The 26,136-nt window shown below is 41.4% G+C and overlaps 1 protein-coding gene across 1 annotated transcript; it reads left to right on the top strand.

Moving 5' to 3' along the window:
- On the top strand, positions 1 to 22,695 carry ATG16L1 (autophagy related 16 like 1). The gene is made up of 19 exons (XM_082487144.1): positions 1 to 320; positions 1,212 to 1,305; positions 3,675 to 3,780; positions 5,311 to 5,384; positions 5,589 to 5,840; positions 6,737 to 6,802; positions 9,658 to 9,747; positions 10,492 to 10,548; positions 10,745 to 10,792; positions 11,478 to 11,580; positions 14,120 to 14,225; positions 14,341 to 14,411; positions 15,955 to 16,026; positions 18,097 to 18,217; positions 19,066 to 19,171; positions 19,678 to 19,827; positions 20,230 to 20,277; positions 20,644 to 20,745; positions 21,148 to 22,695. The coding sequence occupies exons 1-19, from the start codon at positions 206 to 208 to the stop codon at positions 21,239 to 21,241; spliced, it is 1,875 nt and encodes a 624-aa protein (XP_082343270.1). The 5' UTR covers positions 1 to 205; the 3' UTR covers positions 21,242 to 22,695.
- The last annotated feature ends 3,441 nt before the right edge of the window (positions 22,696 to 26,136 follow it).

Here is a 26,136-nt window from a genome sequence, read left to right as displayed (position 1 = left end):
TGGCGGGCGTGGGGCGGCGGCTGCGTGCCGAGCTCCGATTCTGAGAGGGCGTTCCTCGCCGCCGCACTCGCCCCGCCGCGGGCCGGGCACCGGCCTCCCGCCTCCTCCCTCCCTCCCTCCCTGCCTGCCTTCCCCTCCCCTCGGCCGCCCTTCGCAGGCCGGGCGGGCGCTCGCCCCCGCTGCCCCTTCCCGCCTCGCCGCGGAGATGGCGTCGGGGCTGCGCGCCGCCGGTTTCCCCCCGTGGAAGCGGCACATCGCGGCGGAGCTGCGGCGGCGGGACCGGCTGCAGCGGCAGGCCTTCGAGGAGATCATCGGGCAGTGTAAGTGGGCCGCGGCGGCGCGGCTCCCCCGGCGGGGCCGAGGCCGAGAAGTGGTTTTCTTCCCTCCTCATCCTCGGAAAGTGGGAAAAACGCTGTGGTAAAGGGCCCCCGAGGCCTCGCGTTTGTCGTTTTCAGAAGACTGGTTGGGAGATGTTTATGAGAAGTGAGAAAAGTTGGGGTTTCTACCTTGTAGAAAGTAAGTAGTTGCTTCTCTCAGTCCCCTCACAGGCTAAACCGAGCTTGTGCTGTGGGCAGTGATTGAATGTCTAAATTGTCTGTACAATGCCCGCTCAGGTGTTTGCAGAATTGAGAACAGTAGTGCTATTGACCACGTTCATGATCTTTTGTAAAGTTTAGAGGCATTCAGGGGCCAGCACTTACTTGTCTGTCCCTCTCCTATCTCAGCTGTGACGGGAGCGAGTGGAAGTGGGGGTCACCTAACGCTGTGGGCTCACGCTGAGGAGCTGTATGTTACAGGGGAAGGGGGAGGCAAACAAACCTCGTCAGGGCCGTGCAGTGTTGGCTATGACCAGTTCTCTGGAAGGTCTGTTTTCCTTGTTGCTATCAGCTGAGGGGCTGTAAAGAGGTTGAACTTTGAACTCTTTCTGTTTTAGCAGATATCAATACACTTGAGCAGCCTCTCTATTAAATTTTTTTAAGACCGGTCCCACATGGCATCGGGATTAATGAGGAAATTTTGGAGTTTTAGCTAAATACTGCCTTAGCCTGCTGGCGTCAAAGAGGAGCGCACACCGATGCGCTGGAGGCTTACATAATGTTTGGTTGTGTCAGAATAATTAAAGATACTAGATCTTAGCTGGTAGAAGAAGAGGGTGGGAATCTGGTTTTGCTTTTTGGTTATCTTCTTAATTGCCCTTTTTGCCTTTTCAGATAACAAGTTACTGGAGAAGTCGGACCTTCATGCGGTGCTGGCTGATAAGCTTCAAGCAGAAAAATATGACATGCAGAGCAGACACGAGATCAGGTATTTAAAATTTCTTTTTTGTCAGTCAGCTTTCTGTCATGCACACTGTAACCTAAATCACTGTTTGATGCTTTACACAAACAGCTTCCAGGTTACTACAGTAACTTGGAATGAAACAAACTGGGAAATGAGTTGAATTAAAAATAAATTATAGCTAACTCTAAACATGATAAAATTAGAATACATTTGTAGTATGCAGTGCAGAAAGATCTGACCAAGTTTTGGACAGAAAGTAATTCATCACAAACTTGAGGTACGAGGGTGGACCAGAATAAGCTTCTGCTTCTGATCTTATTGCCTTGTAGTGCTTAAAATGTTTGCGTTGTGTTGGTTCCTAATGATTATGATCTGACTCTTGAAGTTGTCCAATATTACAAGCATTGCAGTGCAGCAAGAAACCAACATCTTAGTTTCTTTCAATCTGTGTTATCACATAGAATGGAGAGAATGGAGAAAATCATGGTTGTGAAGCGTCAGTCCTAAATAAGCACCATATGCTACAAAGAATGTGTCTTCTGCCTGCTTCTAGCAGGGTTTTTTTCAGGAAACTTCCTCTCAAACCTGGGAATAGCACTGTAGGGCTGCAGGCAGGGGTCATGCTGCTTATTCTTTTGGCGTTTGAATCCACAGCAAACCAGTATGCTAGTAGTATATCCTATGTCTGGACAGCATGTAAATCCCATCAGGTACAGGCTGTTGGGTTCTGCTCTTGGTGTAACTGAAGAAAAGTCAGGGCTAAGTAGCTCAGAATTTCCTACTTCTGTAGGAATTGCTTCCTCCGGAGCTCTTTTCGCTGTATAATGCAAAACTGCATATGTGTGTCTCATTGGGTTACAAAACAAATATAGTTAAGTCTGTTGTGTACTATTACTAGTAAGGAAAGAAGAACTGATTTTATAGGAATTGCAGGCGAACTGTGAGCGTTTTGCCAGCAGGCTGGAGTTAACACCTGTGTGAAAGTTCTCAAAAGCTTTCTGATGACTGCAGTTGACTTGAACCATCTTTAGTTTGTGGGAATCTGATTCTGGCTGAACACCTAGTCTAAGAGATGAGGATGAGAAGAAATGCACAGAAACAGCATCTTCAAAGTAAATACTAAGCTGAACTCTGATACTGCCCTCAGTATATGACATTTTTTTGAAACAGAATGAATTACCTAATCCTAGATAGCTGAGGAAAAATGCTTTTACTTACCTTAAGGCCAAGGAGGAGTATCCAGTTCTGGCTATAGATGGCCAGAAGTTATAGGACACATTGGATATTACCACAGGACTTGGCTTCCTATCTGTTTGGACGTGTTTTTTTGGAAATGCTTCTAGTACAGCATTGATTCAGTTAGGTATTGTTTATTGTTTGTTTGGTTGGGTTTTGAGAAGAGCATTAAGTTACTGATATCAGTATGGGATATTTCAGCTTCTGAATGCATTATCTGTTTCCCACTGGACTGTTATAATGCAGAATGCCTGCAGAAACAGATGCTTGCAATTGCCTTGTTCTATTTGTCTGATATAATAGTGATGAACTTAAAATCATTATTTTTAAAAGCTGTACCTTACCATATAGCTGCTAACTTGCTCAAAGGCTGTGTGTATGATATATATATATATATATCTGCGTAAATGCTTTTAAAAAAAACCCCGACTTGTTCCTGTCTCTGTGCTTTTAAAGACATGAGTGATAAATGTTACAACCATAGCTGTGTGGGGGGTGATATGTGTGTTCTTCTGTTGTGTAGGAATTCCAGATTATGTCATGGTACCGCTGTGTTGTAAAACACAAAAAAAAAAAATCAACAAAAAAACCAACCAAACAAAAACAAAACAAACCCTTTACCCAATAAGAGGTTAGAAAGTAGTTAGGACAATGGACAAGCAACTTGTAACACCTGGGACTATAAACCCAAACTAAAAACTTGGCTCGCTGGCTTTTGGTTCTGTGCCCTGTATTGTGCTGTATTCAGATATGTAGCATCTTCGAGGTCTACCAGCTCCCTCCAAAACAAATTTCAGGTGTTAAAATATTTGTAATTCTCCCAGAATTTGGAGAGTGTACTTTTAAGACTCAATTGTCTTCATGCAAATTTAAGTAAAGGCTAGTTATCTTTCATTTGAATTCTGTTTTAGAAATGTACGAAAAGGTGAATAGAGTCCTCAGTAAATTTAATTTTCCTGTTTTTTTTTTTTTGTTGTTGGTGGTGAGCAATGTGTTGCAGGGGAGCTAGCTGTGGTTTAGTTTGTTATGAATGACCTGTATCTCTGATGTAGTACAGAAAATCCGAGGGAGTTTGTCCTTAGACTAACTGGTCAAAGGCACAGGAAACATTGGATTCTAGTTTGTGATGTCTCTTCTTCCTCTCTCTCAAACTCCAGTCCAGGACATGATGGCACATGGAATGATGCTCAGTTGCAGGAGCTGGCACAGCTGAAGATAAAGCATCAAGAGGAGTTGACAGAGCTGCATAAGAAACGTGGCGAGGTTAGAAAATCCTCGTGTTCTGTATTGTTCATATGCGGCCATTTGTGAATATGACCTTAATTTTACCAAGCTTATTCATCATCATTTTTTCCTTGTTTTGTGTACAGGCTTTTTAAGCAACCCATGTTGATGATTAAAATAAACCATAGGTGGCTGATCTTTCAAACTGACAGCCAGGAAGCAAGAGCTTATGTTGTCAGCATAGCATGATTTTTAAGAAGTGCTTAATTTTTTTTCAAGAATAAGTTTTTAACTGTATCTATTAAAGGAGGAAGGAACTGATCCTGTTTACAGAGCTGCACTTGACCACTAGTTCTACACTGGAAAGATTTTGAATGAGTGGAGTGAGAGATCAGGTGGCTGTGTGTAGTTTTGTTCAGTGCTCTCCCTTTGCAGGACTGCTGCTAGATAAGAGTGGATAAAAATAAACAAGCACAAGCAAAGGTTGAAAGTGTCATGTTGTTAGCCTAAAAAGAGAGTACTGATTCTGCCATGTCAATGCAGTAGGGAGCCCAGTATTCTCTCATTAGTTATGAGAGCTGGGCCTGGAAGAGAGGAAAATCACTATTTTAATTTTTTTTTTTTTTTAATGGAAAGATGTGTATGCTTCATCAGCAGAATTAGGTTTCTAAAAACCACAGCAGCGGATTGAATGAGTCCAGGAGGTGGTACCTGAATGATACTGCAGACTTTTATAGGGAGAAGGTGGGAGTGACCTGACCTGGAGAAAGTTACCATGCTCTTTTGATCACACCTCACTGGAGTTGTGGAGAAGCTCCAGCATCAGTAATTCTGAGCTTTTCAAAGAGGAGACGGCTTTCTACAGGAGACATGCACCAACTAGCCAAAGCACTGAAAATTCCTTCTTTCCCCCCAACCTCATAACCTAAACCATGTACCCAGGCAGGCAGTCTTCTCAAAACTCAAGCCTGCCCTCTCCCCGGGCTTGCTGCTGCTCACTGACTGGGTAGCTGTGAGCTGGCAGGAGCAGCTCATTAGTGTTGGCCCCTGCCCCTCTATTTCCTCTGCACTGCAGAGACTCCACCAGCAAGTTTCTGTGTGGGAAAACTCTCCACGAAACCTGTGTTTACAATATGTCTTCTGTAATGGCTGTCCTGGCTGTAACAGGAAGACTTGTTGCTTGGTTGTTAAAAATAATTTGTTGGTGTACTTACCTGGCAATTTTTAGTTTCTGTATTGATTTTTCCACTAATTTAAAAAATAAATTTTCTTCCCTATATGCATTCTGTTTGAGCTGACTTTATTCAAGAAACTTTTTGAGGGAAGGGAGTGAGGTATCAAAGGACAGTAACTTTTTGACAACTCATTTTTGAAAGAGGATTCCCAGATTTAATGACCTGTGTGATAGGGGTAGAAAACAGATCTGTATAGAAAGCGGTGAAAGAAACCCTGAAAGGTATGCTTCATGCTTGTAATGTTAGATTGCTCTGTACTCTTGCTGATTGCTGCTCTGTGTGTTATCCAGCTGGCATCCCTGCATTTTGTAATGTAATTTTCTCCTCTCCCTAGTTGGCCCAGTCTGTAATTGATCTGAATAACCAAATGCAGCAGAAGGACAAAGAGATGCAGATGAATGAAGCAAAGTGAGTAGGAACTGTTTTGTCTGTGTGGTTGGTATGGGACCCAGGCTTCTGGCTGAGTTATTTATTAGTGTTACAGCATTCTCTCGGAGTCCTAGCCACAGGCTTAAAAATTCCTTTGTTAGGCATTGTGCAAATAGCACAAAGATGATGGTATAGGTCCCAAAGGAGATCCTCATTGTTTTGTGTGTTTTGTTGCTATTTCAGGATTGCAGAGTATTTGCAAAAGATCTCTGAACTGGAAACAGAGTGCCAGGAATTGCGTGGCAAACTGCAAGATCTTGAGCGAGCTAATCAGACACTGAAAGATGAATACGACGCTCTGCAGATCACCTTCAATGCCTTGGAGGAGAAACTAAGGAAAACTACAGAAGACAACCAGGAACTGGTCTCACGCTGGATGGCAGAAAAAGCACAAGAAGCCAATCGCTTGAATGCAGAAAATGAAAAAGATTCAAGGTGAGATTGATGACCTCTATTTGATAAACTACTTCCCAATATATTTTTGAATACTTATGAGTGCATAGGATAAAACCAGATGTAGTTTTCATCTCTGAGATCTCTCTGTTCTTGCACAACACAATGGGAGTCCAGAACTTTGTGTTCCTTCTTCTGGCCAACAGAGACGGATGCTTTGTGGAAGCATTCCTGTCTTTTAAATGAATAAAATATGTTCTTTTGTTTCTGCAGTGACATTTAACTATGGCCTGAAGATCACAAATCAGAAAAACTGGGGGGTTTTGCTGGTATTAGATTTGGACTTCTCTTGTTCATATTGCATCTTGATACTACTCTTAGATTTATCCTCTTTTGACTTAACTAAGGTGTTTTTTTGTGTTCCACTAAAAGGAGCGGCTGCAATGAGACTGAACTATGTATAACTTGCAAAAATTAGTTTATACATTTGTTTCTTCTCATTGCAAAATAATAATTTTTTGTATTCTTCTGAATTGCTTCAGCTTCCTTGCCAGCTAACAATACTTGGAGACTAAAAGCTATGATACAAGTCTCGTAGTACTTGACAGTTTTGTATTATCTTTACTAACATAATCATCGTTTTTCAAGTTCTTGCACTCCAGCAAATCTGTATTCATATGGGTCATAAAGGGTTGTAGGTACACTTCACCTTATTGCCTCACTTGATTGATCTTGTCCTTCACTATTCACAGTAAGAAAACTGCCTCTCCTGCACTGAGTATCTTGAAAAGTGGGATAAAATTAGGGCAGTGGTCTGATATTTTTTTTTTTTTTTTTAAATCTTATGAAGGCTATCAAAACTGTGCAGGGTGACCTTTGGGATGGGATTAAGGAAGTTTGGGTTGTTTTTTTTTTTAAATAACCTTTCTTCTTTTTAGGAGACGACAAGCTAGGCTGCAGAAGGAGCTAGCAGAAGCTGCCAAAGAACCCCTGCCTGTTGAACCGTAAGCAGTCTTGATTTATAGAGTCTGCTTCATCACTTCATGCTTCGGTTTTATGCAGATGCATGATAAATGGTATCTTTGTTATTTCTAAATTTGGTGATGTAGAGGAATGTTTAAACTTTGTAAAGTCCGAAATGTACAGTAACTCTCCCTACTTGAACTTCCAGAAGAAGGAGCTCTGTTATGACTAAAAATAGATGCTCGGACTGAAAGTCCTAAGAACGGTTCATATGGTGAACACATATTCTTATCTCAGCATTAAAACATTTGTTATGGGGTGCCTTTGGTCTTCAAAATAGTTCTCCAATCATGAAACAACATACTCTGGAGATGCCTGCATTTTTAAGTGTTAGACTGCAAATATATTCAAGGATTTCCTGTAGGAACAGATACAGAGCGAGTTAAGATAGGTGAAAATATATTGATCACTTCCATACTGGGAAGGATTTATTCTGTAGGAAGAAAATAGATGTGGAGTTACTTTCCCTGGCAAGCCAGAGATAAATATCTGTAGTGTCTTGTTCATTTCACTGCTATGTTTACTCCTGGGTGGTATTTAACCAGATGACTGAAGTGGGCACGTATAGGTGCCTTGCATCAGATTGATAAGGTTATTGGCACATGTGTTAGCCAAATCTGGAAAAAATACACCTGCTGGTTACTGGAAGCTGGTGAGACAGTTTTCAGAGCACGCTGCCAGAGCAGTGTGCAGGCTTTTTCTTGGTACCTGTGGTCTTTATATTAGCATCATGTAACCATGTTAGGTCTCTGAGCTACGTGTCCTTGCACATGATAGGAGCAATGTGTCTGCTCTGGAAGAGGGCCCGCTCAAAAGTCTGGGGTAGGTACAAAGGGCATGCGTAAGGGGAGTTTGAGAAAGCTTGTAGCATTTGAAGAGAAAATTAAAACTGATTAACAATACAACTAGTTAGCACAATTTGCTTTGCAGTTGTTTGTTGTTTTTTTTTTTGTTTTTTTTTTTTTTTTTAAGAAACGTTTAAATGCTTCCATTCCCTTAGCTTATTGAGGTGTGACTCTCCATGACAAGATTACTGCTGACCCATGTCACAGGCCAGTGGACAGTCCCATGCCAAAGGACAGTCTTCCCAGCTTGTAAGAATAGTGATATCCCTTTTGTCCATGTTATCTGATGTAAACACACATGGAATATCCTAGAATATTAAACTCTTCAATAAATAATGTTGCACTGAGAGGGAAAACACAAATGTAATGTCTGTGGCCACTTTCCCTGTTAAGCTTCTTCCTCTCCATTACCCCAAGCAAGAGCTTCCTATCTTAGAGCTGAGCTCAGAGGGAGCTGTGGCACAACAGCTTGAATATTTTGCTTCCTGTTGTGGTGGGGATGATGATCTCTGTGTTTCATAAATGATTTGATATGAGACACTGAAGTTAAAAAGAAGCCTGTTTGAAAAAAAAATCTAGAAAATAATTGCTTCTGTAAATTGCTCAAACTCTGCTTTACAGATGTTTTTGATTCCTTTTTTTTTTATTTTGTAATTTTAGAGGGTTTGTACTGTCTAAATGTGCTGCTTACTGAAGGGGAAAATTACAACATTTCAAGGAGTGTGCCCTGCTGTTTGTATTCACTTCAAAAATATGTTAAGTTAACATGGAAAGTTTGGGTGTTTTTTTTTTGTTACATACAATTTTAATAGCTTAAACTTTAGATTGTAAAAGAGAAATATCAGCAGTACTTGATAGTGTTATTGACATGTCAGCCTGATACTTTCAGTCAGAGGATATATTTTCCATAGCCTTTTTATATATACTGTCCTCCACAATCTTAGAACTAAAAGTGCAGCTGTATTCTGAAATGAGACATTCAAAATGGTCCCATCCTCTTCAATTCTTTTGCAGTTCAGTGTTATCTGATAGCAGGAATTGGTTTGTTCCTACTTAAATGCTGAATTTAAACTTCTTGTTCAGTCAAATGGCATCAGGTTGATAAGTGTGTTTAAAAACAGTTTGTCCTGCAAAATCAGCAGTGGAGGAAAAAAATCATCATTGAAGGAAAAAATACTAGCTTGTCAGAGCCCATGATGACTAATAGGGGAAAACCCTTTTGGCGTTAGTTGAGTAGGTCAGCTGGATTAATTTATGTATTGGAACCTCACACCTCTGCTCAGTTGTACACCAACACTTTAGTGAAGTGTACCAAAACATCCCTCATACTTAATGGGGGAGCACTTGAAGTACAACAGTATAGAAAGTATCTGGGTGTCTTTGGTGTGGATGAAGAATGAAAATTCAAACTCTTGTGCTTTGTTCTAACACTTCCTTGTTAGGAACAGCAAAAAAGGTGCTGTGAAAATAGGGTATCACCTATATTTGGAGTTGCAATAACTCATATTTTTGCTGTTCTGTAACCATTCCAGCAAACATAGTAGCAAATTCTTGCTCAGATGTGATGGGTGCTTATAATGCTGTATTGTAGGGCTGCAAGCTGAAATACAATGCCTGTAGTAAAAAGAATCTGGTAAAGATGCCTATCAACATAACTACAGGGTGGGGGGGGGTGGGGCAGAAAATCCAACCCTGTTGTCAGTGAAGAGTGTAATTGACAGCTGGAGAGAAAAAAAAATGAAATTTAGGTGCTGCATGTGCTTGTTTTCAGACATTGTATGTTGAATGTGGTATCTCTGGCAGTGACAGCTAGATCAGTGTTTGTGTAGTCTGGATCTACCTACATGTTAGTACAGCTAAGTAAAGAGAGATGCAGGTTGGGTGCAGACACTGACAGACTCAGTGTCATCCATTCATTTCGTATACATCAGTGAGTGGTTTCCATAGGAAGCTCTGGCTGATTGAAAATGAGGTGTTATATCTCACTTCAGCAGGGATGATGATATTGAAGTGCTTGCAGATGAAACCTCTGATACAGCTGAGGAGACATCTCCAGTGCGAGCTGTCAGCAGAACATCCAGGTTTGTAGACAGAGATTTTTGTATCGTGTCGTTGAGTAAGAACAAGGGATATAAGTGTTGGAACAATGTTGGGAATGTTACAGTTTTTACTTACCTTTAGGTGGAACACAGTTTAGTACTTCCACCCGAGCAGCATGGAACTCATGTGCTGTGTTTTCTGTTACCATGCTCTAAATACGCTCTGGTTTTCCTTTGCTGTTTTAAATAAATCAAACTATTTTCAGGAAAACTTGTGTCTAATCCTGAAAGCAAAGGTTTAAAAGCAAAATTAGACAATAAAATAGGTATTTCGGTGCCTGTTCTATTATATCTTTGTTACTATACAAGATATCAAGATTTTACAAATAGCTGTGTGTTTTGATGTAGCTGAAATGCTGAAAGTATCTTCACCTAGATTAAATGCATCTTTTCCTTCCTCCAAAATGGCAGTGAGTGGAAAGTGAGAAGTAGTTACATGAGAGCATGGATTAATTCGATTAAAACTTCAGACTTGGCAGACTGTTATACCTAAAACCAGTAATTTATAGGGTGGAAGTTGAGGGAAACTTCACTCACAAATTGTGTTCTGAGTTGCAGTTACTGGTGACTTTTGAACTGATGCCTGCCTTGGGTGTTTTCTTTCTTCGGACTGGGTCTGCAGGGGAGGGAGTCTTTCCAGAGACTTGTTGCTATGAAATGTGTTTGTATTGATCTTTATGTGGAGAAGCTATTCATGAGGTTTAAACCTGTCCTCCCCTCCTTCAGTAAGCGACTCTCCCAGCCAGCTGGAGGCCTTCTGGACTCTATCACTAATATCTTTGGGTAGGTTAGAACACTTTCACCTCTTTGTTTTGTATATCGGTTTCAATGTACACCAAAATCTTGGTGATGCAGGGAATACAAACAAATAATTTCAGCCTTTCTTCTAGCTCTGCCTTTCTTTTTTTTCTTTTTTGTTCTCCTCAACTTCCTGTTTCTTCCATCTTGCCGTGTGCTGACCTCTGACCTTTCCCTCCAGTCTGTCTGAGTCTCCCCTTTTGGGACATCAATCTTCTGATGCTGCCAGGTGAAAACATTATCCACTCTTAGTCCAGCATGTGAATGTATTCCATTGAAGTGACATGGAACCCAGCTGCATTATCCTGATTAGACTTCAGATGTTGATAACACTGGCTAGAAACTGTCTGCATTTAGAGAAGCAATGAGCCCCTCTTTGTGGAGAGAATACATGGAGTTTGCTCTTTCCACTGCACTTTGCTCCTTTAATAGGGTTATTTTAAATAAGTCATTGGGTTCTCAGTATCCAGAGTGGAGCCAGTCTTTCTAAGTCAACCTCTGCGTTAGGTGGATGGTCTTTGCTTAAATGATGCAGCCCCGAGCCTTTGAATGGAGCATAGTGCTGCAATGGTGTCCAGTCTCCCTAGGCATAACGATGGAGTTGTAGCCTCTCCAGCTGAACTCAGCTACAATCACTACCATGTTTCTCTTTCCTATTAAAAAAAGAAAAGCTCCAAATTGAGGTCAGTAATCACTTATCTGGCGTACTCTGAGATATCTAAAGCCACAGGTGGACATATTGCTATATGATAAATGTAATTTTTGGAAGGTGGGAATAAAAGAAAGTTTAAAAACTCCTTTCCCCATTCTTTACTCGTTGTACAGTGTAGTTAAGTGACAGGTACAGATCTGGATGAACTCGAAACAGCATTCACTTCTCATTTTTAAAATATTTCTACTTTGTTTCATCTCAGGAGGCGTTCTTTGTCCTCGTTCCCTGCTCCCCAGGATAACGTAGAGCCACATCCAGGTGCCAGTAAAGAAGTGAGAGTGCCCACTACTGCCATATGTGTCTTTGTAAGTATAGAAAGAAATCTTGGTTTTACTGTTCCTTTTACTGTCTTTGGAGGAAGTGAATCCTATCTGTGTGGGAACTGATGTCCTGAAACTCTTTCTATTAACATTGCCAAACAAGAAGGCATTCTTGATTTGGTGGTGTAATTCATCCCATTTAATTCTTAGCTGAAATGCTTCTCAGAGCCAATGTGCTTGATGCCTGTCTTACTGAGGTCGATGATGACTAGTAAAAGGTCTGAGGGCACAGGGGAATTACACTCCATTACCCTCTTGGCTCCCAGCAGTCCCTGTTCTGTCATGCCGTAGTAGAGCTATGATTGAGGAAGAGATTGCTGACAGTTTGGGATTAATTCAGACCCAGTTCTCCACAGTGAAGGGAGTTGTGGCACTGAATGTCATCCAACAGAAATGGTTAAGAGGAGCTTGTGGTAGTGGGGTGTCTTCATTTGTTGTGTGTGATCTAAAGTTTTCAAGCTGAGACCTCCTCCTTTATGCATTGATTTGGCCTCACAAAATTTCTGTGGAGGGCATTGCCTTCTGAATGAAAGACACTGTGGTAAATTGTCTTATAACACAGCTACTTGTTTGAACATTCCTCTTGAGCTTTCTAAGGCCCTCCAGTGCTGGATGTGGATATTTCATGGACATAAAATGACTTTTTTTCATCCAGAGTAACAGAATGGCTCACTGCAGCACGGAGGCTTGTGTATTCCTAGCCTGCCTTATTACCGTCTTCTCTAGTGGACTTCATGGGGGGGAGGGAGTAGCAATGTTACCTTAATTGAGAATAGGGTCATAGTGTAAGCAACAGCCTGGAGCTGGCATGAATAGGGAGCATCAGAGGAGGTGTTTGTGGCTGCAGTATGTGTTGCAACCTCTCTCCTCTGCTGGTTGCGTACAGCAAGCACAGGTGATCAACAGATGTAAATCCTGGCTAATTTCATCATAAAAGGTATTGCAAAGCTATATAAGTGAGGTTTTCAAGAACCACGTGAGAGGTTATATTGTTTTCACCTTTCTTTTGATCTTCTGTAATGTCATCTGAACTTCCAAGAGCAGCGCAGCCTGTCTTCCCAGTATGGAGGGGCAAACCACAGTAGACTGCTGCTGACCCTTAATCTTGGCAACATGGAGAATGCTGCCCCATTCCAATGCCCCATCTTGCAGCAGGAGTGGGAATAGCTACAGTAGTAAGCCTGTCAGACTGTGGCAGTATGGAGGTGATCTGTGGTTAGCACTGCAATATTAGAAGGAAAAAGTCCCTACTCATTTCATGGGAATCCACATGTTCCTTCTGGAGGTGATCTGTGTTAAGGTGGAGTGTGAGGACATGTCTAGGCCCAGTAGAGCATTCCAGGAATGAATGCAAGGACTCTGTGCCAGAGGTTTGGCAGATACAGGGAGCAGACTGGGCTCACTTCTGGAGGGATGAGTAGAACAGGCTTGGGAAGGTGGAGAAGGTAGTCACTTCAGCCATCATACTTGGACATAGCTTCTAGGCAAGATCTTTGACCAGTTTTGTCCTGAATGGCTCTTCTGCACTTGTAGAAAAATCGGATTTGAAGTGTGATGATCCCTAAATATTAGCTGGCAAACCAAGTTCAAGCAATGAGTTCCAGAAAAATAAAAGTTTCCAGAAAAACTGATCTTGAAAGACCAGTTACTAAAAATACTTGAAAAGGAATGCAGTCAATGAATTAAGAATGTGGTACTCATACTGTGTAGGTAAGTAGTATAAAGCTGTGAAATTAACAGGGGATAAAAAAGGAAGAAATCTTAAAATTTTCATAGGTTTTAAAAGGCTAAGAATCACTACTAATAGGCCAACTCAAGCTTCAAAACATTGCGGTGTGAGAAAGCAGGGGTGCAGGGGTGTCACTGCACCTGCAGATAGGAGCCACAGCTTAAGCCCAAGTTCTCTGAGAGAAAAGGTGCGGTTCCAAGTCACAACTGTGCTGGTACTGCTTAATTGCCAATATAAAGTAGCATTATCATCAATACACTAAATGAATGCAGTTAATCTGTTATGCTGTTTTCTAGCAGACTTTCCTAACTCAAGCCTGACTTGAGTGTTCTGTGGTTGCATGAACTGATTGGATCATGTTCCATGGCTGGCTCTAGATGGAGAAATGAAAAGTTAGTTTCCTTCTACAGCATATCACCTGTTACTGTTTTCTGTCCTTTCCTTTCCTTGATCTTTTTCTGGTAACTTAAAAGCCTTACCTTATAAAGCCTAAACTTACGAAGCATTGTAAGGCTTCTGGCAGTTTATTATCACTGTTGAGTCCTTGCTAGTGTTTTTCTTTATGTGCTTTTGTTTTTTTTTTTTTTTCTTTAGATAACAGAGCCTTTTTGCTCTGTTTGCACACCATCAACCATAGTAGAGTTGCAGTCTCTGGCTTTGTTTCCTATATACTGCTGAAAGATCTACAGCTGTGGTTCCGTACCTTTAAGTTCTGTAGCTTTCTAATCTGTGGTGTTTTTTTGGCTCTATGCTAATACCATTTTGGGTGGCTGTTCTGTTCCTCCCACTCCTCAGGATGCACATGATGGGGAGGTGAATGCAGTGCAGTTCAGCCCTGGCTCCCGGTTACTAGCAACAGGAGGCATGGACCGGAGGGTTAAGCTTTGGGAAGTCTTGGGAGGTAAACTTTTTGCTTTAGGGTATGGCGGGATGCTAAACAAACTCATATTATAGTTCACTTTTTGTCATCTTCTGTTCTAATCCATTGCTTAAATTTTGTTTCTTTCTCTGTGCAGATAGGTGTGAGCCCAAAGGTTCCCTCTCTGGTAGTAACGCTGGGATTACAAGCATAGAATTTGATAGTGCTGTGAGTATCTGTGCAATATCCACTGTTTGTGATTGGGAATAAATTATTGCATTATGTCATGCTCTGCTATCAAATTCCATTCTGACACTTGGAAAATTTACCTAAGAAATGAGTTAAAATACTTACGAGAGTAACTGCAAATAGTTAAAAGATGTACAAAAGTTCTTTATTTGATATGCTGCAGTCTGTAATTCTCATCTTTGCTTTACAATTCAGAAGATGATATGCAGCTCAGGCATTGGCTGTTATGGGCTATTATGATAAAATTACAATAAAATACACCAGGCTTTGTCTAAAGAAAGAAATTAGTCTTCAGCTTCCCGTTAAAGCTGGCATAACAGCACAAAAGAAGCACATACACTGAGGCTTTATTTCTGTGAAGTTTATTTCCATAAGTGCCCTGCTGAGGTCTGTGATGAATAGTAAAAGGTCTGATTATCCTAAGACTTGTACTTCCGTGACCTTTTCTCCCAGCAGTTTCTCACCAGTCACAGCACAGTAATGGTGTGGCTGGCTGAGTGTTTGCTGACAGCTCGTGATGTGTTCAGTTCATGTTAACCTGAAGTATCGGAGACATGACTGGGATCAACATCCGACAGTCTTACTTGAAGGAGTTTGGGGTCGTGGATTTTTATAATTGGATATGTGATCTGACTTTTCTGCTGAGACCTCTCCCATAACACAATGCTTTACTGCATAAAGAGTAGACCAAAGCTGACATCATTTCTTCCATTTGGTGGTTCTACGTGCTAAATTTTATTGATACACACACAAAAGGATTCTTCCTTTGGACACTGACCAGCTCATTAGAGATTTGCTGACACTGTTAATTTGCAGGAGAAACTAGTTCTGATTTTGCCAAGCTGCTTGAACATGTTAGAGGTGAGAAGTGCCTGAGGTGAGATGCTAATGGGCTTTGAGGATTCAGGAAAGTCTTTTGAGATGGGTGGGAATGCAAGCATGAATCTTGTGGTGTCCATTCTGTTATGCATGATTTGGACAAGCTTTTAAGCCTAAAGCCATGAACAAGTCAATTTATACCTCCTTGGACAGATTTAGTTTTTGGAATTATAGCTTACAATGCTACAATTGTAATGAAAATGGCAAGAATCGAACTAATGCCACTCTGAGGCCTATCTAAGCAGTGGGGTTAGATGATGCAGGGCTTTTTCCCTGTGAAAAATCAAAAAAGAGTGGGGGCGAAATCCACAATAGATGAGGATAAACCAGAACCCGTTTCCTCGCTGCAGCAGAAGAGAAAGGAGAGCATCCTTTCTGGTCTGGTTATTGTTTTTCCTTTTTTCTGTAGTCATGATTCTACAAATCATGCCATATTTTGAGAAGAAAAGGCCATAGTCTTTTTGAAGGTTGTTACACTAGCTTTACTTAGTACATGCTACTGTGGTTTTTTTCTTCTTTTTTTTTTTTTTTCCCCTTGGCAATATAGCACTAGTATGGTTTTAATGATTTATTGGAAATACTTTTGAGTTCAATTTGCATATTGACTTGCAGAAGTAATCTTAAATCAATCTTGTGTTCACAGGGTTCTTACCTCTTAGCAGCTTCAAATGACTTTGCCAGCAGAATCTGGACAGTTGATGACAATCGATTACGGGTGAGTCTCTTGAAGGTAAAACAGCGCTCGGGCTGTTTGTCTTGTATTTCCAGTTTTGTCTAATGGGGACATGGTCATTTTGGAAGTTGAGCATTTACAGACACTTTCAATAATTCTTTCTGTTAACAGGATTGTTGTTTCTCTTAAGAGTCTTCACAACAAAACCTAAAATACTGTATTGGTCTCTGCATAGCCTAGCAGGAATCTCCAGTTACGGCATATTTTCACAGTACAGCCCCCCCCAGGTAGCAAAACCTTACCATGTAAGCCAGTACACTTTTGCATCCCCCTCTGAAAATTTAAATGCTTTTTATGGTTTAGGAGAACCACTTCAATGATTTAGCCTCAATCCCCAAGGAGTGGACTGCTGAAGAAGGGTTTGCAGAAGACAAAGAGCAATGTTGTGGTTTAAGTCAGGAGCAGCGTTCTTGAAAAGGAGTCCCTTGCCTTGCTGTTTTAGGCAGCAAGTATAGAAGTCCTTGATTTTATTCTTAATGTCTTTCAAAAGATTGCTCCTCTACTCCCTACTCCTTTGTACTCAGGTTCTTCTACAGCATGTAGCTCTAGTGTAAAGAAGGATTCACCTTTGACTAAAAGAAAAGTTTCCTTTCAGCTTTCTAAGAGTTTTTTTAATTGTTGTTACTGTGTACACTTTTCCTCAACTTCTTATTTTAGGAAGATGCTACTATGATGTTCTGAATCTTCTTGACATTTCACACGTCTGTTATAACCTACAGTTGCATTGTAATTCACTGGATAGTTCTCAGTGTGGAGATGTCAGGTCTCATTTAGGAAAGTGAAGAATATAATTTCTTTTGCAGCTTCTGTTTGGCTGCAAAACCTACTATTGGATGTGAATTATACTGAATAAAAATTTAGCAGACTATAGATTACTGACTGCAAAAAGTTAGTTATCCCTGCTAGGTAGTATCTTCCTGTAATTTTTTTGTGTCCTTGGTGACTACCAGCTTTGGGTGAGTGTATTCACTGTTCGCTGAGACAAAATAGTGCATTCTGTGTTTCGAGTGTGTGTGGTATGGATTTGTCATGGCCTGCACATCAGCCGGAGGCAGTGGAGCTGAAATCATGGTAAATTTTGCCACAAACTCCCTACTTAAACGCAAATATCTGTATGCAATGACTGCAGCAAGTGTGGAAGAAAGATGCAGAGTGAAAGTTTAGATCCTCCTTTCTGGACTTTGTGTCCTTTCTTAGGACAAAGTGGTCTTTATGGGATGATTCATTCTTTCAGAGTTTGTGTTATGTGTCAGGTTTTCTTTTTATCCCCAAACTTTGCTCCTATTCCTTTCCATTCTTAAGGATTTTCCTTTTGTATTTCCCAAGCCCAGATTGCTATGTGTATTTTTAATAGTCCTTTGAGTATTTAAAAATAAAATAATAATCTAACTATATACCAAAGATTTCTCTCTTGTTTTTCCACAGTTCTTACTTCAGTCATTCATTATCTGTTTTGAGATTTAGTATATCAATATTAAGCAATTTGAAGTGAATGTAGTTCATGTTCTTCTCAGCCCCACAGAGCCTCCCCCTGCAGTTACAGAAACCGCTGCAGGGAGTTTTTCCTGAAATCTCTGGTTGTCTCAGTGTTCAGACTTGAAGATGTAACAACAGTCGAGACCTTGTAGTATCCTTGAGAGACACTCATTATAAAATCCTGAAGGCACAATTTCCATTTTCAGCATGCTTTAACCCCTTCTCCTCATTGCTTCTGCAAGGCTGTGTTGCAGTTGCCACGTGCCCATGAAATGCAAGTGTACAGAGTGTTGAGGAAGAGAGCTTGCAGGTTTCCTGAGTAGCTAGAGAAACTGCAGCCAAAGGTCACCTGTGTCTCCCAGCTTCAGGCTGAATTCTGTGGTACTTAACACTCCTACTCAGTGTTAATCTCTGTTTAACTAAAATAGATTTATTTTTTTTTCTCCCAGCAATGCAGTAGACGTGAATTTGGATTTAACATTGTCTTTGAGTTGTTAAATAACAAAACTAGTAAGCTATGAGGAAAGGGAACAAGTGGAACTGTGTGACGTTACCATGTAAATCTCTCGTTCTCAGCACACCCTGACAGGTCACAGCGGTAAAGTTCTGTCAGCCAAGTTCTTGCTGGACAATGCACGCATTGTTTCAGGAAGTCACGACCGGACCCTCAAGCTCTGGGACCTCCGCAGCAAAGTTTGTAAGGAAACCAAACTTTTGTCTTTCATCTGTGTTCTGTGCTTCTACTGAATGTAAATGGAAGTCTGACATCAGCCAGATTACTTTTTTAGACAAGCAAAAAGATGAAGTAAAAACTAGCAGCCATGCCATCTTCTATTGTTATTCAAGTAATCAGATTCTTTCTGCGTGCTACCTGAAATAAGAATAAGAAATCATGTGTATGCAGGAAGCACTGTTAATGCTATTACTTTAACAGCAGCTGTGTTCTGTGGGCGTTCTTTGTTTACCAGTCTGGGGGTGAGTATTCTAGTCTTCCACTAAAAACTTGGAGCCAGGTCAGAGTTTTTAACCCTGAGGTGGATGGAAATGTCTATTGGAAATGTACCAAAAATTTTATCTCCAATGATGGAAATGCTTCTGCCCCCCAAAAATCTGGATCCTAGCACCTTATTTCCTTGGATTTTTTTCCTATTAATGGCTCTTAAACTGCTTGCACTGAGAGAGAAGTTGAGATTCAAGGTTACCTTGATTCCTGGACCTCAGACATAGGTCAAGGAGAGTTTTGTATTGTTTAACAGTAGCAAATTATAGCTGTCTAAATACGAAGTGGAAGTAAAGCAGCTGTCACGGGAGAATTTAAAAGGATATTAGCCACAGCAAAGGAGATTGAGAAGGGCAGAGAGGTTGTTGAAGACTTAAGTCAGGATTATTCTAAGACAGAGTTTGTCTGCCCTGTGGCACTCCTTGGATGCTGCTCTGTGTGGCCACTCTGTGTGTGTGTGTGGTATAGTGATTATTTTTCTGTCTGTTTTCATCATTTTGTACAGTATTAATTTCAGTGTGTCACCATTGGTTTATCCTTTTCAGGTATAAAAACAGTGTTTGCAGGATCTAGCTGCAATGACATCGTATGTACTGAGCAATGTGTAATGAGTGGACATTTTGATAAGAAAATTCGTTTCTGGGACATCAGGTAAAACTATCGTAAGAGAGCTTATAGTGTAGGAATGGTTATGGGATTGCTGCCTGAGTAGAATGTGAACTAGGGAACTCTTCTTCCTGAGCTTGGAAGCTAATGAGACTGTTCTAAGAGTTGCAGAAGGCCATTGAAAGAGACTTTTGTTACTACTGTTATACTGTTCAGTGTCGGGGGGGCGATGCTGTTTCTTTTCTGAAAAGGCAGTCTCCTCCCTTGTAAATATTTTGCGTTGGGCAGTACTTGCCATTCTAGATGTTATCTGGTTTTTCAGAGGGTGGGGTTGTGAAGAAAATGGTATGTAGCTATTGGCTGGAAACGTTATCCACAAAGTGAGATCTAACTTGAGAAAGAATCAAAATGTGAGAATAAACCAGTAATCCTTTTTCTCTTCTTCCAAATTGGGACAAGTCAACGTTTTGATGCAACAGTTTGGGTTCTGGGCTCCGATTTACTCTTTCTTTTTTCTTTCTCTCCTTTTTTTTCTTTCTTTCTGTCTTTAGGACTGAAAGCATAGTAAAAGAACTGGAGCTGCTTGGAAGAATCACAGCTCTGGACCTGAACTCGGAGCGAACAGAGCTTTTGACCTGTTCCCGTGATGATCTACTGAAGATCATTGATCTGCGGGTTAGCGCTGTCAAGCAGACATTCAGGTGAGTGTGTTCTCCACAAGAACATTACGAATTTCAGAACTTTGGATCGCAGATTACCCTCAGTGTTGGAGTGTTGCTCAGTATCTCCACAGAGAGCAGTCTCTTAAGCTTTTTTTTTCTACATGAGTAGCAAAGTTCTCTGGAGTCTAACAGCAAAGATTTGCTCTGGATCTTTTCATTTTACCTCTTCAAAGAAGATAGCTTGGCCTAGAAGCCTTTGGCCTAAAGGAAAGAATTTCTTCAGATGCGATTGAGAGGAGGGTGTATGAGAAATGCAAATTGTGATAAAGGGATACTGGAGCTTATTCTGAACCACATAGAAATCCTTACAATGCTCTTCAGTGAGAACCTGGAAGTCCATCTTATAAATGAATTTACAATTATGTAATTCCAATTTTTCAGCGCCCAGGGATTCAAATGTGGCTCTGACTGGACAAGAGTTGTGTTCAGGTAAGGTCAGATATAAGCACGGTATTTGATAAATCTTTCCCTGGTAATAGTGAGTGATTCCTGATGCTCGGTTACATTGTCCCCATTTACAGCTAAAAAAACTGGGGCAGAGTTTGTGATTTGCCCAAGGTTACCTCTTGCTTAAGACTGAGTATATCTGTAGATGACGATCGAATGTCTTGAAACTTTCTGATTTCAAAGTGCTTTCACCTCCTAGTGTTAGCAGCTGGTAACATGTAACTCTTAAAAGACTATTTAATGCCAAGTTGCTCGCTTAGGAAGTTGCGGGTGGAATGATGTTGTGTGCTGCTAAATTGCTGACTTGAAAATAGTTCTCTGCCTTCTGCACCTTCTTTAATCTCATAGCCCTGACGGTAACTATGTGGCTGCTGGTTCAGCTGATGGGGCCCTCTACATTTGGAATGTGCTCACTGGGAAATTGGAGAGGACGCTTGCAAAGCATCACAGGTGAGGGGAAGCTGGCAGTATAATTTAAAGCAGGGATCTGGGTTGTGAATCGTGCTGAGCTGGGAAAGAATTGTAGTTGTACAGCTTTTCAACTTGTATTGGTGCATGAGAGTTTTTAATATGCAGATTCTTTGTGGATTCATGGCAGTATTCTCTAGATTGAGTTACAGTTAGGTTTGTTACTGTTCAACTTCTTAAACTGAGATATTATTCTAATAAAGTGCGTCTAATATATTCTGAAGAAACTGTATCTCTCTTGGGCTTATTAAAAGCCAGAGTCTCTTGAGAGCTGAGAAAGTGTTTTTTCTTTGATAGCCAGAGTCCTATAATATTTCATTCCGGTGTTGAGCGCTGCTGTGGAATTCAGCTTTTTTGTAAACTTATACCTGGCTTCCATTTCAGTTCTTCTATCAATGCAGTTGCGTGGTCACCAGCGGGTGCCCATGTGGTCAGTGTGGACAAAGGAAACAAGGCTGTCCTGTGGTCTGAATTTTGACTGGACGGAGGGTGAAAGGCAGAGCGTCCAGCGCCTCTGTGTATGGTGGTGCTGGTCTGTTGGCTGAACAGAATGGAGACCCAAGCCCAGATCCATCCTGAGTCGGGATATTAACAAGCACATGGGTTTCACTTTCCAGAGGAAAGTTCTAAAGCAATGGAGAAGGAGCCTGAGTCAGAGACTTCTTATGGCCGTAACTGCAGTGTGGCACTCGGACTCAGCAAAGGATTAGCTGTTCTGGATGGAGAATGCTACTTAGTCATGCCTTTACATGCAGTATCTATGCACCAAGTGGAGCTGAAGATACTAGCGGGATTCCTCACCAGACAGCTGTGCCAAACATCCTGTCACATAAATGTATCTACAGCACTTCTGAGTTGGAACTGTTGGAAAGAAGTTACTGTGTATGCTGACTTAATACATGTCCTGTCTCCTGTGTTCTGTTCTTGTAGCCTAGTTCAGGCATGGGGTGAGAAGATCCTGAAATGTGGACAGGTCCTAGGCAGTCTGAACAGCTTTTCAAGAGACTGTCCCGCAGCTCTGCCTTTGAGTTATCTGCTCAATTCACATCTGCTCTGATCCTGACATGGGTTCCCAGCACTGTCATGTGAACTCTGTGTCAGTTTCATCTGTCCTTAGGGCAATGGTCCATTCTTCAGGACCTCTGCACCCTTTTGTTTAAATGCCCTTCAAGAGCATGGGTATCGCAAAGTAGGAGATTTTTAATCTTTTTATTCCACAGGCAGTTTGGTTACTGGGTGTGAGGAGACAGAAGTTCAACTTCTGTTGTGCTGCTGTGATAAGGAATGTAGTCATACTGTGACTTCAGTACCAGAATATAGACGTTTGGTCCCTTTTTCTGTTCATCCGTCCTGTCCTGGCGGCTGTCAGTAGAACACAGGGGAGCAGTGGGGTTAAATCCCAAATCCATTGTTTTGGTGCTGGCAGTTCCAGGCCACTTGCCCCCTTCTTGAGCACACGTGCAATATTCCTGTTTGCGCTGGAGCCCTGTCTGTGCTACGGAGCAGTGTCTTGGCTCTGTCCCTGTTTAAGCATCCAAAACCATGATGTGGCTGGGTGTGAGCTACCTGGCATAATTTTGTCCAGCTGAACCTTTCCACATGGTCTGGGCCTCGAGACAAGCCACCAGCGTTTTATTGCCTTTTTATTTGCACTTTATTTTCTTCTTTCTGATAGTATTTTACTAAGGAAGTGTGTTCTTTGGAGGGGCTGGATTAGGGGGCAGCTGCTATGACAGGCATCTCTCTAACCTAGCCTTTTGTTCAGACACTTTCTGCAGAGGGGAATTAGAGTATATGGGGCAAAGTTTTTATTTATTCAGCTGCCCATAAGAACTTGATTGTAAATAAACCTGTGTTCTGCTTTTAAAACCCCACAATGCTCCAGACTCGTTTATTTGTATGTCTGTGTGTGAGATCTTGTTCTGAATGAGTGCAGAGGGGAATCTGAAATGTGTTTTTCTGTGCTATGTTTTCCTGATGAATTGTGGATTTGTGTTCAGCCACACTGTGGGATTTGGTGTAGAGGGGGAAAGAGGATAATGCTCTTAGCTTGAAGCTGGACATCCCGCAGATACAACCTGGTCTTGCCCTGTCTCGGGAATACTGCCTTGAGAGACTGCAGGAAGTCGTACCACCTTGAACAATTGCCTCTGTCCTTGAAAGGCTGATGTATTATTGGCTGTTTTGGATAAATTACTGAATTGAGGAAATCAGTATCTGTATTTCAGACACTGCTGAAAATAGAAGTTTTTTTCTGCTGTAGTACTTTGTCTGCTACCTAGTTAAATTTTTAAGCCAGTAATAGGAGTTGCATGTTTCTTTAAAAACACGAGAACCCTTGTTGAAGATAAAGTTCTGGATCCTACTTCAGAGTAATGAAGCAAAGCCTTCAGCTGTTCAATGTACAAATTTCATATGTAGCCAAGAGCCATCACTGGCCACCATCCTGTTTTCATAGAAGAAGCCTTCAGTCCAGCTCTTGGAAGTCAGAACTGTAGCAAAAATGAAAAGATTCACATTGGCATTCTGAAGCATTTCTAAATGCAAGATTTTTTTTTCTTCTGCTCATTGCTGTGGCAGAAGGCCCTTCTTGAAAAGGCACCTGCCAAGAGTCCAGGTGACCTTGGTTACTGCGGAAAAGCAGATCACTAAATGACAAGTCAGCATGATGAAAGATTATTGGGAGATTAACGTAATAAAAACTCTGCAGGCTCTGCTGAGGAGGATCAGAATGGGTTTAGGATGTTTATCATTTAGGCTGCCGTACTTGTGTTTTTCTACAACATGGACACAGATCTTACACAAAGGGCTTTCTTTTTCCTGGTGATACTGTTACGAAGTAGGTTAATAATACTCAAGGATAAGGGCTAGCTAGCCAACACCTTAAGCATTTTAGATTAAAATTCCTTAAAATTCTAGTGACCAATTTTAGCTTTTTTTGCTATAGCTTATTTATTTACTTCTATTGCCCCCTTTTCTGCTTCAACCTGCAGAGGGAAGAAGAGAAAACGAAGGTACCTGCTGTGCAGAGGTGGCTGTTGCACTGTTTCTCTGCTAAAGGTGGAGCTGTCCTTCAGGTGGTTGGGGGGGGGGGGGGCAGGTGGGCATCTTTCTCCGGACATAAGGGTGCTTTAGGAAGTATGTGTTATGGAGAAGGTGCTTCCAAGCTCCCCTGAAGATGTTTGCAATGGCCCATGTACCCACACCTCCCAGGCCCTCAGAGGAGTAGCAGGTATAACAGGAATGCTCCTTCCTCTCCGGAAGGACTCATAGTCCTGCAGTGGCAGCAGCACAAACTCAACAAAACCAGCTTTCTCCTTTTTGTTTTTGCACTGTGTGACTGAATAGAACATGTCAATTTTGTGGGTTAATTTCTGGAGTGTCTTCCCTACTTCCTACAACCAGAATCTGGCTTTCCTTCTGGAACACAGGCACATGTGAATTTCTGTGGTTTAGGGCTGGCTGGTTTGTGTTTGCCAGAGTTGATTAAACAGAGTAGTGATTAAGCTTTTCAAATAATCCACCTCCAGTTAATAAAATGTTGCTGGAATTTGGAAAGCACTGAAAGAGCTGAGGAACACTGGTTCTGTGTTCATTTTTTGGAATAATTTGTGTACCCAGGCCACTATATTCAGGCAAATGTTGGTGATTGTTTGCAAAAAGCAAGCTTGATTTGTGACTGCAAGATTGCCTGAGAAGGAGGGTGCTGCTCAGGCTGGCAAGTGGAGAGGATATCATGTGATCTTTCTAATCAAACTAGCAGATGCAGCCCAGAGGAAAGCTACAGCTGTTCATGCAGCTTGCAAGCCAAAAATTACACATTGTTGGGTGTAGTATCAAGACCAAATTCATGGAGTGAGGGGGGGAAATCTGTTCTTGGGACATTCATGAATAGAAAAGCTAAACTGATTGAAATTTCTGTTCGTGTGTCTTAATCTTGGATGCTGTGCTTCACTCCATAAGTCAATTAAGGAGGGGAGATGTACTAGCTAGCAACATATTGTTTTCCATCAGCACGACAATGGGATGTTGGTGGAGCAATAATAAACTGCTTAGTGATTATGAGAATAACACATTGTTCTCAATGTTCGGTAGTCGTTCATAATGGCATCAATTTATAGAGGCTTGACTTGGTGTTTTATAAACTCCCTTATCCATAAATGGCTCTTGTCTGTTCAGCTTCTTATCAGGCTGGATGGCTTGCAAGCCTAGGAAGGAGAAGACGGAGAAAGAGCTTTAGAATAAAGCTGCTTTCAGTAGCCATCCTGTTCTATGTAAGTCTGTAGTCCTTACGAAGCGTGTGAATATGACATTGTAGACCTTTTCATTGACGATCTGAGCTTCCTTAGGTAATGCTTTATGTTGCTGACTTAACCACTTTCCGGTTGAATCTTAGCCCAGGTACAATATTTGCTCTTGGAGGGGGATTAATTCTTGAAATCCTGGATGGACGCAACTGGAGACGTGCTTTCAAATCCCCTACAAATTGTCTTCCTTGTTTGCTAAGAGGTTAGTGATTCCCTCTAGTAGACGTGAAGAAGCATAGGACACGGCTACGTGGAAAATTCATCTTTCCTCAGTGATTTAGGAGTTCACGTCTTTGTCCCGTGGCAGCTCCTGTGGCATTTGGAACACAGCAAGGTATTTCATGTTATTTGCTGGTTTGTTTATTTGGGTCTACAGCATGACTAGGGTGTCTGTTCAGCAACAAATACTATTCTGGACTTGGAAAACCTACCTATAGTTCATAAAAATAGAAATGCTTAAACACGTGTAAGGTCTGTCTAATCTTTTACCTTACATTTTTCCAGCTTTCTAAGAAGGGAAGTATTTCCTTTTCATACAGTCTGTTGTATGCAAATAAGCCCTAGAAACTTTCTACTCTCGAAACAGTTTTAAAATGGGAAAGCGAGAAGCAAAATAGGGTAGAAGCAAACTGCAAGGAGAGTCATAGACAGACTGTGGCTCTGACAGTGTAATACTGTATACTCATTCACACAGGTCCAATAGGGAGAAGCGTAAGAATAGGGCATGTGTAGCATTGTCCTTTCCTGATGCTGCTCCTCAGGTTCAGTCTTACAGGGTTTAAGGTTGTGCGTAGATCATCCTGTCCAACATCTGCCAAAAGCCTTTTCCCTGTGAGGATGTCTAATCCTGTGAATCAATTCATATTGTCGATTTCCAGAGCCTTCTGCAGCAACACACTGTACTTTTGAATCTTGTGTTATGCGGGGAAATGCTTCACTTCATTTTGAATTTGCTGTCTGATCACCTAATTGGATGCTGCTTTTTATGACTTGCGACAAAGTGAAAAACTAATCTCTCTCTGCTGTGTGCCACCTAGGTTTTCTGGACAGCTCTCTCTTATGTCCT

Source organism: Vanellus vanellus (assembly GCF_965231255.1).
Source record: "Vanellus vanellus genome assembly, chromosome: 8".
Lineage (NCBI taxonomy): Eukaryota > Metazoa > Chordata > Aves > Charadriiformes > Charadriidae > Vanellus > Vanellus vanellus.
This window is presented reverse-complemented; position numbering and strand designations above follow the sequence as displayed.